The sequence below is a fragment of the Ips typographus genome, linkage group LG9 (assembly GCF_016097725.1).
Source record: "Ips typographus isolate SLU linkage group LG9, UJ_Ityp_2.0, whole genome shotgun sequence".
Taxonomy (NCBI): Eukaryota; Metazoa; Arthropoda; class Insecta; order Coleoptera; family Curculionidae; genus Ips; species Ips typographus.
Genome location: NC_138430.1, coordinates 6,095,272 through 6,112,342, shown reverse-complemented (window position 1 = coordinate 6,112,342; position 17,071 = coordinate 6,095,272). Strand labels below are relative to the sequence as shown.

The window sequence follows — 17,071 nt, the reverse complement described above, 5'->3', positions numbered from 1 at the left end:
TATTTTTAGAAATACTAACATAACAAAAATTAAACAAAAATTTTACAGTAACATGTAAAACGCCCGTTAGATATGACGTAGACAGTAATTTCAACCAATTAGCTGGCTGGAGCCACATAGCTTTTTCAAGTAAGTATTCAAATTAATCTTGACAAATTAGAAACGATAAAAAGATTTTTATATTTCTATAAACGCCTCAGTCTTTAAGTTTCTAACAATAACGCTAGACTACATACATTATGTCAAATGGTTGATTTGTCGTTAATTTGAATTTATTAACGCTTTTTCAAAGTTTTGTATATTACTAAAAGACATTTTTTCGTAAATAAACTACAATTTTAGATATTTTAGACTAAGCTTCCCAATTTATATGTATTGAAGCGAAGTTTTACGTTATGTGTGATGAGCCCTGATGAGTAATGCGCTTTAATTGAAGTACGCTTTCAAAATTTGCTAGGGGTTTTAGAAAAAAAAAACTATAGAAGTTATGAAAAATATACGGTAAGTAAAGTAAAAAAGTATAAAATATGAATTTACCTACACATTCCTACAATATCTTATAAAATTGACTAAAAATAATAAATGCTTTAAAAAGGTTATTGTAACTGTTATACTAAACTTAACTTTAATTTAGCTTAAAGTACTACGGTGCAAATTAATGTTAAATTCAAAATTAAATGTTTTATGGCGGATTGCACCGACGCATCAATGCACCACAGAGAGAGACAAGTTTATAAAAATTAACCATAAAACGTCTAAAATAACCATAAGTCCACATTTGCTAAATTTGTATTCTAAACAGTGCAAGCTAAAAAGCACACGCATTTCGCTCGTATTTTGGTCAGCCTCAAACACGAGTTCTAAAAACGGAACGCACTACCCGTTTTTTCTCCCGTCAGACAGCGTTGTCATCAGTGTCATCCCCCTCGTCAAAGTCAACTTCGGTTTTGACGTTTCATTACGAAGTCCTTTTTGGTTCGACTGTTAAAAACGTCGGAAGGTTTTTCTTTCAGCACCGCAAAGAAATCCAAGCCATCTTCCAATATGAGGATTTACAAAGATAAATTCACCGGTAAGTATTGTTTTTTACTAATACGTCTATCTGATTCACATAATCTTTTTGCAAACAAATACCACTATATTACTTTATTTAGGGCTAGTCTTTCTCCAACTCAGATCGAACTTTGACATATTTACATTTCATTCTCAGTATTTATCTCCCCACAAAATGCAACATATTGTGCATTCGCCAAGTCACCTAACTATTTTTAACATGCTAATGTTTATTTCTAGGAGACGAGATGTTCTCAGATACCTACAAAATCAAATTGATTGATGAAGTCCTGTATGAAGTCTATGGAAAACACATAACCCGTAAAAGTGGTGATATTCAACTGGATGGTGCTAATCCCTCTGCTGAAGAAGCAGATGAAGGTACCGAAGATGGGGTTGAAAGCGGTGTTGATATTGTTTTAAACCACAGGCTGCAGGAAACATATGCTTTCCCAGACAAGAAATCTTACACTTTATACTTGAAGGATTACATGAAGAAGTGAGTACCGTTTTTTAGTTTGGGGTTGGTGTGTGTAGCAAAGTTACCAAAATCATGTGTTATGTTAACACAAAAAGTAGGGTCAACTGGATGTTTAGACACATTAAGAGGAGTCTCAAAGCAATGTTATTCTCTTGCAAGTCATAACAAAGTTGTTCTTTGGTTAATATCATTTTTCTACTTAAGCCTGGTTTATAAAAGAAAATTTAAATTTAGCGTTAAATTTAGTATTAACTTTAAGAATAGGACTAGTGGTTTTAAATCAAGACGTTCATAAATGAAATTTAACTTTAACCTTAAATTTAGCTGTATCTCCTGACCTTGGATTTACTTAAAATTCTAAATTCTCTTAAAGTTAACGCTAAAGTTAAATCATCTTGCTACTGCACAAGCGTCCCCAATGACACAATCAGCTGATTTCTGTTTTGAATTTGAATATTTGGTTATGGTTTTTCCTGGCAGCTAAAGGTTACGGTTAAACGGTTAAACTGAAGCCTAGTAATATTTGGTTTTTCCAATTTCAACTTTTGTGTTAGTGTATTCCAAAATCACAACACTGGGTATGTGGGAATCCCGAATGTCACTTAATATTTTTGACAGTTGACCTATGTCAAATGAGCGCAAATGACAACTTTGGCGTTTAGCAGTCAGTGATTTAAGACTTAAAATATTTCTTTTATGAACGCCATATTTTTTTAGAGTTACAGCTAAATTTAAATTTACTACTAAATTTAAATCTAAATTTAAATTTTCTTTTATAAACCAGGCTTTAATAGTGCCTGATTTAGGTTTATTATGGTTCCTTTACTGAGTAAAGGCTAACTTCCACTTTTTATATCCTTAAAATACCATTGTGTAACCCTCATATTTCTTTGCATGGTCTAATACTGGACAGTGTTTCTAGATACACTGTTTAGAGCAAAAACATGCAAGAGTATACCTAAACTGTTATTAATTTGTTGCATTTAATATTTGTAATAAATTGAGTTAAGTTTAGGACATTTTTTATTTTAATATATTTTTTACTAATTAGTTTAAAGAAGTTATTCTTAATGAATTATTTATTTTTAGGTTAATTCCTAAACTAGAACAAGACTGTCCTGACCAAGTAGATGTTTTCAAGAACAACATCAACAAAGTAATGAAAGATGTTCTTTCAAGGTTCAAAGATCTCCAATTTTTCACTGGAGAATCTATGGAGATTGAAGGTGTGGTCGGTTTAATGGAATACCGTGACATTGACGGTCAGTCAGTCCCTGTAATGATGTTCTTCAAGCATGGTCTGGATGAAGAGAAATTTTAGTTTATTGTATTTAATCAAATTTTGTTTTTATTTAATTTATAGCTATAATAATTGTTCTACAATATTTTTCTAAATGATTAGTTAAAATGTTTATTAAGGTTTTTCAAGGTTCATTTTAGATTTCATTTTTATTTGGAACATATTAGCCCCTTTTATATAATATAAAATTACTCATTTAATTTCAAATAAAGTTTCCTACAGCTTACCTGTTTTCTTTTTGGGGATCAATAAAACAACCTCTTTAACACAGCATACTCTTTATTTTACTTAGAGCCTTTGCACCAACATATTTTTAAGCCAAGTGGAGTTGAAATTTAACTTTAGAAGCTCAAAAATGGGTTGTTGCATTGGCTATTAATGGTTAATAATAACATTTTTAAACTTGATAGGTGACTATAATACAATAAAATTACATTTATCAAAATAAAATTTTTGACTAGGAATTAAAGTGCCCTATTATGGTATAGGTATAGAACTCTCATGTAAGTGTGCATGAAGAGCATTGGCGTAAATGATTTACGCAAATACTGCACATGTGAACTTACCATAATAGTTTGGGGGTTTAACTTTTTTGAGTTATCTACATTAATTATACCACAGAAAACTTAAGGCAAGAGATATTTGGAAGTAGGTACCTACTTGAGACCAGAGAAGACTAGAGTAAGTAAGTTTTTAAACTAATTAGCAGAAATCTCAATTTTGACCTCTTTACTCTGTTTGCCTTTCAGGTCTTTAAATCAATTTACAAGGCAAGACAAAAACATGACTAGCTTTAACTTAATTGGGCTAGAATAATACAAGTTGTACTAATGGAAGTCTTAATTATCTAGCTAATATCAGGCAAAATGTGCTCTAGTAAATTCGCAATTGTTATATCGATAAAGAATAGTTGAGTGATAATCATACTCTTTGGTTTTTGGGAACACAACAGCAAGACGTGCTTTGACACAAATTTACCTATAACTATAATATGTTGTATTTGAACTAATTACTTAACACTGAGGATGGGTCAATTTTAAGTGTGTTCATAAAGAAGAAGATGTTGAGTTACCAGAGTTCTGAACAATTATATTAGACCATAAAATTTTGATTAAAAGTGCCTTTAAAGCAGTCTTATTTAATGTTAAATTGGTGTGTTTAGTGCAAAGATGCTATTTAAACATTTTTCTTTCTTCTGTTTGTGGGTAGACAAGCAGACCGAATGTGACTTCCTGATAACTTAATTTGGCTAATCTATAATCAAAATTAGGTCATCGAGACGTCACATCCACTCTGCTCCATAGGATGAAAAAATAAACGAGATCATTCCTAGCCTATTTCTTTCTGTCTTTCTGATTATCAGCTCAGCACCATCAACAATGTTACCATTCTTCAGCTTTGCATAATAAAATAGCAATTAAAATCAAATTCCAACTCTTAATTATTTATTTTGAGAGTCTGTATCTTTGGTTTAAATTGCCTAATCTAACTTTTTGGTCTGTGTGATATATAAAAAAATAAATAAAACTGCACATAAAACTATAGGTAATAATCACAGACAAAAAATGCAACAATGTAAAAATCAAATACAAATAAATTGGGGTGAGTGTGGTTTTGTCCGTTGGCACTGCTAATTATTGAATATCAATAAATAACAGAGTAAACTATAAAACTGCATAACAAAGTAAACGTAGCAAAACCGCAAAGTTTGCCAGGTTAAATATTTTAAAATTAATCTATTTAGTTTCGTTACCGTTTTAGAGAACATTCAGTAGCTAACTGACTAAAATCTAATAGTTGCATATTTCGGGACCAAATTTAAGTAGCTGCGATTATCGAAGCGAAAAAGACGAACACACGTTATTATAACGTAAAAGTCTAAAAGGAAAACTAAATTTGGCCCTGAAACGCACATCAAAGAATAAATATCACATTTATTAAAATACGGGGGAAAGATTAAGAGTCATACTTTGTAGCGCTTTGTTTCGGATCGCTGACCGATTAGCCCGCGCCGATTTGATAATTTGCAGAACCATCAGTTTACAGTCGTAACATACCACCATTTGAGAACCCTATACAGTCAACTGATCAAATCTTACATGTCACACAATGGTCTAGTTTACACCGTTAGGTAGCTTGGTTCGGTACACGGGAACTAAAAGGGAGATAGGATCATATGATTGCTTCTTGATTGTTGGTTTATACCGCAAAGTGTCGATCGACCGAACGACTAGACTAAACAAGGTAAAAGTCAATGACAGTTGTCAAAGTTGTAATAAATATTAAACAAATAAGCATTAAAACATCATCAAACACAGCCTATAGTGTAGGTTTTCTGTCGATTATTATTTATTATTATTATTTGGTTCGGTACACATTTCCAAGAGTACCAAACCGAAAAGGCTGGAACTTTGATTGAATTTGGTTCGGAGTAAAACGTTAGTACGCGTACCAAGTTAGCGGTGTAAACTAGACTAATGTCACTTACCTTGAGCCTGTCAACTACCCGATTGGTCCGCATGACAGTAGCAGCACTTGTGCGGAATTTAGAGGGGGCTGCACCCGGATCGCTGATTGTGCTCGACATCAGCGCCGATGGTGATTTGTGCACGTCAGGGCTGACTTCTTTAGAAAGAACCCCCGACGATCCGGCACTGTTCATTCTATTTATGAACGATCGCGTCAGCGATTCCCTGCAAAAAAAAACTCAAAATAAAAACTATGCAATTTTTCAGCTTAAACACAGTTTACTTTGGTTCTTCTTCTGGCGTACACATTATACTGGGACTTAAAAGAACTACGGGGACACTGCTGAAATGTTCCATTGGAATGTTCATTTTTGTGAAACACTTGGTACACACAGTTCGTTTACAAAGAGTACACCGTTGACCCCAAGGACCAAAAATTCCAAATCTAAATTGTCGTAAAAAAAAGATACTGAATTATCTACTTCCTAAAGGTAAAACAGTAACTGGTATTTACCTGGTTTTAAGACAGAGAAAACACACTTTTCGACTTTCCACATCATGGCGAACTCGACCTTCTGTAGGCAAAGCCTCAACTTCCGCTTTCGTGAGCACAGTTCGGATATGTACTATTTCCGCCAGGGTCAATGACAGTCTGCAATATTTTGAGTGTGACAGTTTGAGTGTTATTTATGTCAGAATGACTTCCTTTATCCCTTTATGAACTGGTCAAAGAGATTGAGGATACCTACTTTTATTAGATTTTATACAACTTTATTTTACTGACATAAAACTATGGAAAGACATAAGCACACTCGAATAATAATTACCGTCTATCTTCCTTAACCTGAGTATCTTAAATTGTCATTAAATGAGATAATGTTTATGTAGTATGTTCTGTAAAATTGATTATTTTAACATTCCCTTCCAATTTTACAATACATTCACATCAATATAATAGTAAAATGAATATCAATACAAGAACTTACTTCTATAACAATTTCTTAAATAACTTATAAGTTCAAAATATCTACAACATTTAGTTTTTCAATAAAATATTTAAATTTTGGTAGCGGTAGAGCTTTTGTGAATACATCAGCTACTTGCTCTGCTGTACAAACATACTTTAAAATTATTTGTCCTTTTTCAACACAATCTCTTAAAAAATGATGACGAATGTGTTTGGACCGTTTGGTCTCTAAAGTACTTGCCATCTTGATACAAGATTGATTATCCTCAAAAATCTCAACAGGATAAACATTCTTGTTCAAAATATCACACAGAAGAGCGAAAATAAAAATACATTCAGTCACACATGCCGATAAAGATACATATTCAGCCTCTGTACTCGATAAGGCAACAACTGATTGTTTTTTACATTTCCATAAAACTATATTATCATAAACATTATGTCATCTAATGACAATTTAAGATACTCAAGTTAAGGAAGATAGACGGTAATTATTATTCGAGTGTGCTTATGTCTTTCCATTGTTTTATGTCAGTAAAATAAAGTTGTATAATAGTTATTTACATTACTAGTGGGGTATGAGCATTTTTATAGTCACGAGTGGGAGTGTTGCCACGACGAGGTCGTAGACCGAGTTGTGGTGATCACACGAGTACGTTAATTTGCCATACCCCACGGGTGATGTACAACATTTTATCTACGACCATCAGAAGCAGCGTAAAGTAAGAAAAAAATTCATATTTTGTGCAATGTGAACTATTTAGGAACGTCTCGTATATGCTTGCTACGGGTAGTTATTTGTTACCCTTAAATTTTGTCATCTACGCTGTACTGTTTTGGTGTTGTTGCTATGGTGGCTATTTGTTTCCACATATCACTTAAGCGACAATTTAACAGTGTCAGTCACAAATTTTTAAAAGTGCATTTCGTTATGAACATATCTGAAGAACTTCCGTCAGATATTGAAGAAGCTGCCGCAAACGTGGTATCTGGCTTGTTGCCTGCCAAGACAAAGGAGAAATATGAAAAAATGTATCAACGTTTTGTCACCTGGTGCGAGACCAAGAACATAAAGAGTCCCTTTCAAGAAAAAGTGTTAAATTAAATTCGATCCAAGAACTTTCTAATTCAGGAATTCATTTCACTTTTAATATTTATAAAAAGTAAAATATAGTTATTATTTAAGATAGGTCTGTTCATGGTTTTATCAAAGTTATGTTTAAATTCAATTAACAATTACAGCAGAAATTTTCATTTAAAGTTGTTTTATCGCACTAGTGCGATAAAATCGATTATTATCGCACTAATGCGGTAAAATCGGTCATTACGTAACTCAAAATGAGCTATGTAATGAATGATTACCATGCTAGGAGTAGATAAAATCTAATAAAAGTATCTTCAATTTCTTTGACCAGTTCATAAAGGGATAAAGGAAGCTGTAGAAATTAACAATACTCACCTATCATCTAGAGAAATGGAGTCTTGCCATCCATCAGTACTAGTAAGTTCCTCCTGTAGTGCTTTGGCTACTTCCGGTTCCATTGGTAACGTTTCCGATTCGGTGCTGTTGCAAGATTGTCGTGAACCGGGTCGCGATTGCGGCACTGAATAACATCCGGCCGGGATTTCAGTCACACCTGAAATAATTTTGATGTCACAGTAAATTAGAGATTACAAAGATATTAAAATATTAAAGCAAAAAACATATCATTTACCTAATGTGTTTCTTCTGGCACCTAGTATACAGTTCTGTGTTGCCAGATCGTACGCCTCCAAAGTGTTATCGCACATATTTTGATATTCCAAAGACCATAATCCTGAAATTATTTATTTATAAGGGAAGAAAACCTTTTTAAAAATGCAGCAAAACATACCAGGCTCATTGGAATCGGGCGTTTCCGCGACAGAAGGTTCATCATCGTCATCGTCTTCAAACTGCGAGAAATCCACCTTTATTAACCGCCTAGTGGCGGGTACAGGAGCCTGTCTATCTACATTATAACGGTGGGAGGTTCTGAAAAAAATACAAGGAATGACAAAATCAAGAGACTTGTAATAATTACCTAGGAAGAGGAACTGGTTTCAACTTCCTGCCCTTCTTAATCGAAAGCAACAGTTGCTCTCGCGGTGTCAAATTTCTAGGTTGAGGTGGTAGTTTCCGATCGGACACTTTCCGTAATGGTGGTCTAGACCTGAGTAAAAAATAATATTTGGTACCGCTTTATCTTAAACTCTGGTTAGTAAACCAAACCTAATAAAGTCCAAAATGATTGCGTGTGCGTCTTTAGAGACTCTATTGGGTATGTTGCCGTCAACCATAATTTTTCTTAAACTATACTTGCAGTTTCGAATGTCTTTCATTAAAATTTCATAGGGCGTCAACTCATACTCAATAGGTGCCTTGCTGTAGTTCACTTTTTTCAACTTGACGCCTACGGCAAAGGCTTAAATGTGTCTCGGATTAGCATTACAATGTTCACTAACAGGAAGCATATCAAATGTGGCTTAATACCACCTATTCCTTAGGCCAACCAAAGTTTGAATACCTGTGCGTAATTCCCCCATAACTTGGACCCAAAATTTGGCCCAGTCAGTGAATTTCAACTCATCCAAATTTAAACTGGTGGAACTGGATGGCAAACAAATTGTCCCTTGAGCAACTTTTTCCAAAAAAGTTGATAACTCTATGGCTTCTGCCACTAATGCTCTCACTACAGCTTTATAGTGGGCTTCCACCTGAGCTTTGGTTAATGTTCCTAATACCACAGGCATTATATTTAATTTTTATTACAGTAATTAAAAAGTACCTAAATGAGATTCACATCGTCTTATAACCTCCTCCAGAGACAAACTTTTACTACCAATACTACACTTTGAAGAGCCAGCTTCATAGTTATCTTCTGAATCTCTCTCAATCCCTAAATTCAACTTGATTATATGTTTCTATTACAAATAGATTAAGAAACTACCTTCATCATCTGTTTCATGGTGAGTTTGTGTGGTGCTGTTTAAATCATCAATCATATCTGTGATCAGTTGTTCCAGTTCATTGCTTATAATTCTTTCTTCACCCTCTAAAGATTCAGGATCAAGAGTGGAATATATAATTATACCAATGCCAGCCACAACATCTTTTTCACACCTTCAATAAAATGGTAATTTAAGTTATCTCTTGAAAGAAGATTTTTAAAAAATGTTAATTAAGCCCCTATGGTAAAGGCAGTACTCTAAGTGATACTTATTTCATTTACCAAGGTTTGTATTAAGGTTACAACCTTGAAAATTTAATGGGTTTTTGTGGGAGGTAGCCAAAGTTGAAAGTTTTATACCATTTAGGAGTGTCAAAGTACCCCACAATACATAATATTTATAAATGACTATAATCTGGCTACAAACTAAACCTTTGTTTCTTGATCTCCTACCGTAATAAATCTCTAGGATCCTGCCTAGCCAAACTAGTGTTTTCATGTACAGAACCGTCACTTTTGAGAAAAACATGTTTTACATCCGTGATGTTGTGAATGTGATGTTTCTTTGATGATAGTGCCTCCAAAAAGTACTTAGCCAATTGGTAACATAAAGCCCAAGTGTGTTCTTCTTTTATGCTCGAGTTGAAGGAGGCTAAAATATCACTCAAACAAATGCTGCCGTCCGAGTTAAGACTGCATCGTCCTTTATGGGACATTTTTTTTAGTTGATCACTTGGGATTTTGATTCTTTGACATTTTAAATTAACCTCAAAATCGATAATGTAATCACAAACAAACAAAGGCAGAAGTACCAACCGTATCACTAATCCCTACTGAATACTGATTAGCAAGAACCACAGTAAATTATTTGTAAATCGTACAGAAGAAAAACTGCTGTCTTCAAAAAATTGTAACAGTAAATTAAATTGTGGTCGTTTTTTTTTTTACTGCATATTCAATAAAAAAATTATCATTAGGCAGTTTAGGTTGGTAATACAACACACTTTTGACTTTTGACATTAAAATAGCATCTACTATTTCCACACATAGTCCCTTCTTTGTCTTTTATATTCTTAGTGAACTGAAAGACAGAGACTCGACCTAACCTAACTTGGCCTGGCTGAATACCCTAGTGGTGAAAGCCATAAAGAAAGTTAAAAAAAAAAAAAAAAAAAAAAGACAGAGACATCTTGGCAACGCTGGCCAGAACAACCAATACTTTTTTGAGGTTAAGTGTTGCAGATTTCCTATAAACAAAATAAACAAACAAAAATAAACAGCAACACAAAACTGAAACAATACAATGGACTTTAAGTAAACTTCCAATATTGCTTTGATAGCAATAACAAATATGGACGAGTTAAACTTTGAAAAAGTGTGCAGGATTTGTTTAGGTGAAGGGTCCATGATGTCCCTATTCAAAGTCAGTATGTTCAAAAAAATGATGTCTATAGCCTCTGTTCAGGTCAGTTTAGTATCATAGGGTTTTTGCTAAAAAATACAACAATCCCCAGCATGTTTTAAATAGATTCTATCTGTATATTTGGTTGTTTATAGGTGTGGCCAAATGATGGTCTGCCAGGCCAAATTTGTGCAAGATGTGCTTCAAAGCTTCATATAGCCTTCCAATTAAAAAAGCAATGTGAAAAGTCTGATCTTAAGTTAAGACAATACAAAGCAATATCACCTCACAAACAGCTGAAAGTTACTGATGAACTTCAACCTTCTCTTAATTTAGGTGAAAATGGATTACCTCAACAAGTATGCAGGTTTGTAGCTCTAATAGGTAACAACTTAAACAGCATGGCATTTGTTATGTAGATGGACGTACAAACAATAGCTCAAAGGGTCTTTGTTCAGGAGAATAATGGCAGCTTGATAGAAAACTTAAAATCTCAAGGAACCTACAATCATTTCTTGACAATGTCCCCCAACACTGAGCAATTAACTCAGGTTGCATTTTCAAATTTAACCAACAATTCTGATGGAGATTTGCATGTACCCTCATATAACATCCAAAGTCATATGGTGAGACATTTTAATTGGTTTAATTATAGACCAAGTTTTTTACCGAGTACTTGCAGATATACAATCCTCAATACAATATACACAGTGAACAAATGAACCCTCAAGGGCAACTACCTCAACCAGAAATTATTCAGTTGGAGGTTAATGTTACTCCACAATTGCCAGAAGAAGCCAAAGATGAGTGCAGTGAAAATATTCCAAAAGAAAGTCTAAATAATAAAGAACATTTGGGTAGTAGTGGCAAAGCATGTCCAACATGTGGGAAAGTATTTCGCACTAATATCAAGTTAAACAGGCACATAAAAATTCACACAGCATGTATGTAGTTGCATTGTAGATTTTATGGGTTATTGATGGTTGCTTTTTTTGATAGTACACAATGATTTACCATACAAATGTGAGGTGTGTGGTAAAGGTTTTTCACATGGGGGAAACTATAAAATGCACCTAAGGATACACAGCAATGAGAGACCATTTAAATGTCCTGTATGTAGTAAGGGTTGTAGACAAGCTCAAGACTTGGAAAAACACCTGAGGACACATACTGGTAAAAAAAAACTTGTTTCTTAACAATTCCATGATTAACACAAATGTATTTGGCAACTAAGGTGAAAGACCCCACAAGTGCAATTTTTGTCCGAAAGCGTTTGCAACAAGTTCCAATTTGACTGCACATATCCGCATTCACACAGGTGAGCGTCCGTACGTATGCTGCGCCTGTCAAAAGGCTTTCTGTCAGTCGAGTGAGCTTACCAAACATATGCGCACGCATACTGGAGAGAAAAGTCACATGTGCGATATTTGCCGCAAAGGTATGATTTGTATAGTAGCATAAACACAACTATTATTCTTTATAATCGATTTGAAGGTTTCAATGGATCCAGCGCTCTCTTAGCTCATCGACGACAGCACACTGGTGAACGTCCCTATGCATGTCCAGATTGTGATCGGTCGTTCACCACGTCCAATTGTCTTACGTCACATATCAAAACGCACAACAAATTGTATGCATTAAAATGCGGACAATGCGATCAAACCTTTCAATCATTATCAAGTTTGAAGGACCACTTGTCTTCCGATCACAGTTTGGGTGAAGTAATACAGTGTAAAATGTGCGATAGTTCGTTTGATCGCGTCAACGATTATGTGAGCCACATGAGGACTCACGAGGATGTTTGCAGTTAGTATTTCTTATTGCTTGTTTGACTTTGTCAGTCTGTCCATTTGATCTCTTCTATTTTTATACCGTAATGTGACTAGTCCATTGATCTATGGTTTTTCGTAGTTTTATTGAAGCTACACAGTTTTAATTTATTTAAACCCTTTTGAGTGTTGTTTTTTTTTAACTTGTATTTGACCTACTGTATTTGAAACTTTCGTCAAAGATAAATAAATAATGGTTTAGTGTTATTTTCATAATTCTCATCAAGCTTACTATTTACAAAAAATTACCATACAACCGGCATTACAAATGTGTTTATCGAAAAATTTACATGTGAGATTTGCATACGATTGTCTTTTTATCTTTTAATTGGTGACACCAAAAATGGGTTAAACGTACATTGCAATAGCGACAGTCATTTTTTGCATTGACCGTGTACTAAATTTAAACGGTTCCGGTGTCTAAAGTAATCGTATTTCTTATAGGTACATTATTAAGAGTTCCGCACACGGTAAACCAACCCAAATAGCAACATTTTAAATCAAAATTGTAAAACTGATTAAATTTGTAACAAATTCCTTTACTTTGTGATATTTATCGCACCATTCCAAAAGGAGATTAATTAATACTTTGGTCTATGTAATTGGAGTGTTAATCTGCAATCTTTACCTATAGGTAATATAGGTAAAAAATTTATTGATTATCACGACAAGTGTACTTAAAAACCAAATCTGGTGGCCTTAATCCATACCATACTAAACCCTATACAGTATAATAATTCATTGCCGAACTTTAATCATAAAGATAACGTTTAAGCTGGATTTATATTTCAACTCGACGATTTCGCGTTATTATCAATTAAGCCATTCTATTAAGAAGTGTTGTGCCCGATTCTATTAATTAACGAAAATAAAGACAGTTGTATTTAGTTCTGAAACATGTCGTAATACACAAATCTAATAAAGTAGGTTTGTGCGACTTTTTTATGCAGTGCTAGTGTGGCCAGGAACAAAAGATGGGTTTAGGAATATTTCACAACATTGTAAGTATCAAAATTGGATTAGTTAATAATAAATATCCTATTAACTAATTTATTGAAATGGTTCAAAATGCGTGGTAAAAAACTAACTATATTTTTTGTCAAATAATTAATTAAATCATTTTGTCCTTATTTACTCTTCTTTTAGTTACTAAAATTTATCTGTTTCCTTTCAACAAAAGCTTGAATTTGTACATCAAGTGGTAATCCGATACTTCATCAAACTAAATCCTTCACTCATTTTGATGCTGAGAAGATTATCTGTGATGACGTTATCGTTAATTAAACATATTTATTGTGATTGTTATAGATAAAATAGCACCATTATTATTAAAAAAATATTTCTTAAATATTCAGGTTTTGATAGTTTTCGCATTAAGTATTACCTTAACGTCGTCTAAATCTCTAAGAAAAAACACCAGAAACTTTTCTACAAGAGACGATGAATCCAAAACTGCTTTTACATTGGAAGAATATTTCTCTGGGTATTTTAGTGCGTCCAGCTTTAACGGCAGTTGGCTTTCAGGTAAGTACTTTGCAAACTAAATATTTTATTACTTAACGTGATTTTTGCAGACAATTCTTTCGTCTACGCTAAGACAGATGGAAACTATTACAGATTTAATGTTACCAGTCAAGAGTACGACTTTTACTTAAACTCGTCATTTTTGGTAAGGGCCTGAAACTGGTTTAGGTTTTGAACATAATATGTTTATTGTAGACTGATTATTCGGGAGCTTCCATATCTATATCTCCGGATGAAACTTACGTTCTGATTCGTTATAATGTTTCATCAGTAAGTACTACAGGATGATAAAGTTTTGTTTTTATTCTGATTAACAATTTAAGGTATTTAGACACTCTACCACAGCCAGTTATGCGGTATACGACAGGACTACTGAGTATGTGTAATTTATTACTCCCAGTTTTACTTTAATGCTCTCCATATACATTTTTAGTGACTCATATGATATTAATAACAAAGAGGCTGTTCAATTAGCAACTTTTGATCCAGAAGGTCATGGTTTGGCCTACGTTTACCTCAACAACATTTACTATATGTCCAGTGTACAGGACGAGTCTCCCGTTCAAGTTACTACAGACGGAGAGGACGGAGTAATTTACAATGGAGTTCCTGACTGGGTTTACGAAGGTATATTTTCTTTCTAAGTTATTTGGGTTATCTAAATACTTTGCGAAATTAGAGGAGGTTTTGGGCAGTGGTTCTGCTTTATGGTTCTCTCCTGATGGCACTAATTTAGTCTACGCCAAATTCAACGACACCAACGTGGACGATTTCTTTTATTTCATCTACGGCAGTCCTGGAGAGATGGAGGATCAATATCCCACAGTTAGGGAAATTAAATATCCCAAAGTATAGGTTTAGTGTATTTTGTGAACAATCAAATATGCATATTAACGATTCAAGGTTGGAAAAACGAATCCTGTTGTGGAAACCTACATATACAGCATCGAAACAGGAAACACCACAAAAATTAATTTAATTGACTCAATTAACGATAGCGAGGATAACAATGACTATGTGCTTTATGACGTCACATGGATATCGGACTCCGAAATAGCTTTGATTTCTACTAATAGAGTTCAAAATGAATCAGTCATCATTCGATGTAATTTGGATGGGGACTGTGCAGAGGTGAGTTTACACATTTTACAAAATATTATTCAGAACGAATTAATTAGTGGGAATAATTACATTTTCTGTAAACAGTATAACTAATTTATCTTTTTACTACTGATGATAAGGAAGTGTCGTACTCCCAATCAAACGGTTGGTTATCGCCTGCCATACCCGAATACAACGAAAATGGAACCGCAAGACTGGAAATTCTACCGCAGGCCTACGAAGACGACTATTTTGAACACCTGGTGCTAACAGATGTAGCTACTAATACTCCCAAACAACTCACATCTGGAAATCGCGTAGTTTCCTCTATCTATGGATGGGATGAGGATAATAATGTAGTGTATGTAATTTTGACTATTATTTTACTGTAGTATTTCTGTACCTAAATATTTTTTGTGACAGTTACTACTTAGGAACACTAAACGATACTCCTTCACAACGACACGTGTTTGCGGTTAACACCGAAACATTGGAGGACAAATGTCTAACCTGCGATTTTGAGGTCGATGGAGAACCCTGCAAGTACGCTTCTGGGTCTTTCAATTCACCGCTTACCTATTTTATTAAAATCTGTTCCGGGCCGAACCCTTATTACGCAGTGATTCAAAGTTTGAGTGACGTAAGTGTTTTATCATTGTTAAGTTTTAAGATTTTTACAGTTTTCCCTAATATAGGATGATGATGTGTACGTTTGGACTGAGAATTCCGCAGTTAGAGAGAGACTGTCAACAAAATTGAGGCACTCATCTATGGATCTTCGAGTGAACTTGACTGATGATTTTTATGCCAGAGTGCGTTTAATGTTACCACCAGATTTTGATGAAAACTCAGTTTACCCTGCGGTTGTTTATGTGTAAGTTGATTTTACAAAATTTCAGCATATAGTAAATGACTCATTTTTGGCAGATATGGAGGTCCAGACTCAAACCAGATAAGTGATGCTTATTCTAGTGGCGTTGTGAACTATTTCGTAACTAACCGAACCTACATCTACATCTACATCGATGGCAGGGGCAGCGGCAAAGATGGACAAAACAAAATGTTCCAAATATACCGAAGTCTTGGTACTATCGAAATTGAAGATCAAATTTACGTCACTAAGTAAATACCCTTGAGAATATTCATTCAACATATCTTAACTTGATTTTTGGTTAATTTTCAGATATCTACAGGACAACTACGCTTTTATTGACCGAAACCGTACAGGAATATGGGGTTGGAGTTACGGAGGATTCGCCTCCACTTGGGCTTTAGTCAAAGATACAGAAAATGTCTTCAAGTTTGCTTTGGCCGTAGCTCCAGTTACGAGTTTTATTTATTACGGTAATAAACCATATGAAGACAAATAATTAAGTAAAATAACAATAATATTTTGTAGATACCATTTATACGGAAAGGTATATGGGGTTGCCAACTGAAGACGACAACGAGGTGGGTTACAATAATACAGACATCACAAGGAACGTGGAAGCTTTAAGAGGAAAATTGTACTTTATTATTCATGGCAATGCCGATGATAATGTGCATTATCAAAACGCCATGCTTCTGATTAAGGCTTTAGAACAAGCGGATATATCTTTTTGGCAACAGGTAAGTGTAAATTTTGTACTTTGGGAAAATTTTGTAAATTAAATTTTTGTTTCAGAGCTACCCAGACGAAGCCCATTCCCTTACGAACGTTTATCAACACTTGTATCATACCATAGATAAGTTCTTTGCCAGAGCATTTGGAATTGAAGGGCCTGCATTGTCAACTTGGTGAATCATTGAAAATGTAAATAGTGCTTATAGTAACTTGGTTGACAAAAATAACTGACAGTTATTCAGTTTGTTTTAGTAAATATAGTCTACAATTAAAGAGTGTTTTGTTTTGTGTACAAAAAAAATTTGAGTAAAGTGGAAATAACATAAAGCATTAGTTATAACAAGCATACATAACCAACTCAATGACATGAA

At 34.1% G+C, this 17,071-nt stretch overlaps 4 protein-coding genes across 5 annotated transcripts; 3 read left to right on the top strand and 1 right to left on the bottom strand.

Moving 5' to 3' along the window:
- Window positions 1-911: 911 nt before the first annotated feature.
- On the top strand, window positions 912-3,060 carry Tctp (translationally controlled tumor protein). Its single transcript, XM_081987338.1, has 3 exons — window positions 912-1,072; window positions 1,294-1,552; window positions 2,624-3,060. The coding sequence occupies exons 1-3, from the start codon at window positions 1,045-1,047 to the stop codon at window positions 2,853-2,855; spliced, it is 519 nt and encodes a 172-aa protein (XP_081843464.1). The 5' UTR covers window positions 912-1,044; the 3' UTR covers window positions 2,856-3,060.
- Window positions 3,061-4,496: 1,436 nt separating this feature from the next.
- Window positions 4,497-10,164, bottom strand: spir (spire type actin nucleation factor). 2 transcript variants are annotated; one of them, XM_081987331.1, is made up of 13 exons: window positions 9,692-10,164; window positions 9,239-9,411; window positions 9,077-9,187; window positions 8,816-9,025; window positions 8,521-8,713; window positions 8,333-8,461; window positions 8,144-8,283; window positions 7,985-8,086; window positions 7,729-7,906; window positions 5,817-5,954; window positions 5,586-5,747; window positions 5,323-5,527; window positions 4,497-4,906 (listed from the first exon to the last, which is right to left on the bottom strand). In XM_081987331.1, exons 1-13 carry the CDS (start codon window positions 9,952-9,954, stop codon window positions 4,772-4,774), a joined length of 2,139 nt encoding a protein of 712 aa, XP_081843457.1. In that variant the 5' UTR covers window positions 9,955-10,164; the 3' UTR covers window positions 4,497-4,771. The 2 variants fall into 2 exon arrangements, with proteins under 2 accessions (XP_081843457.1, XP_081843458.1); XM_081987332.1 differs by having other exon boundaries at window positions 8,521-8,701; window positions 9,692-10,163.
- A 267-nt stretch (window positions 10,165-10,431) lies between these two features.
- LOC145734159 (uncharacterized) lies at window positions 10,432-12,681 on the top strand. The gene is made up of 7 exons (XM_081987333.1): window positions 10,432-10,703; window positions 10,796-10,999; window positions 11,060-11,266; window positions 11,323-11,584; window positions 11,640-11,813; window positions 11,875-12,078; window positions 12,135-12,681. Exons 1-7 carry the CDS (start codon window positions 10,590-10,592, stop codon window positions 12,449-12,451), a joined length of 1,482 nt encoding a protein of 493 aa, XP_081843459.1. The 5' UTR covers window positions 10,432-10,589; the 3' UTR covers window positions 12,452-12,681.
- A 607-nt stretch (window positions 12,682-13,288) lies between these two features.
- Window positions 13,289-16,973, top strand: LOC145734157 (venom dipeptidyl peptidase 4). Its single transcript, XM_081987329.1, has 15 exons — window positions 13,289-13,470; window positions 13,825-13,993; window positions 14,044-14,138; window positions 14,189-14,263; window positions 14,317-14,369; window positions 14,427-14,620; window positions 14,673-14,842; window positions 14,897-15,124; window positions 15,235-15,455; window positions 15,518-15,734; window positions 15,790-15,968; window positions 16,022-16,216; window positions 16,278-16,438; window positions 16,494-16,705; window positions 16,761-16,973. The coding sequence occupies exons 1-15, from the start codon at window positions 13,444-13,446 to the stop codon at window positions 16,875-16,877; spliced, it is 2,313 nt and encodes a 770-aa protein (XP_081843455.1). The 5' UTR covers window positions 13,289-13,443; the 3' UTR covers window positions 16,878-16,973.
- Window positions 16,974-17,071: the final 98 nt, after the last annotated feature.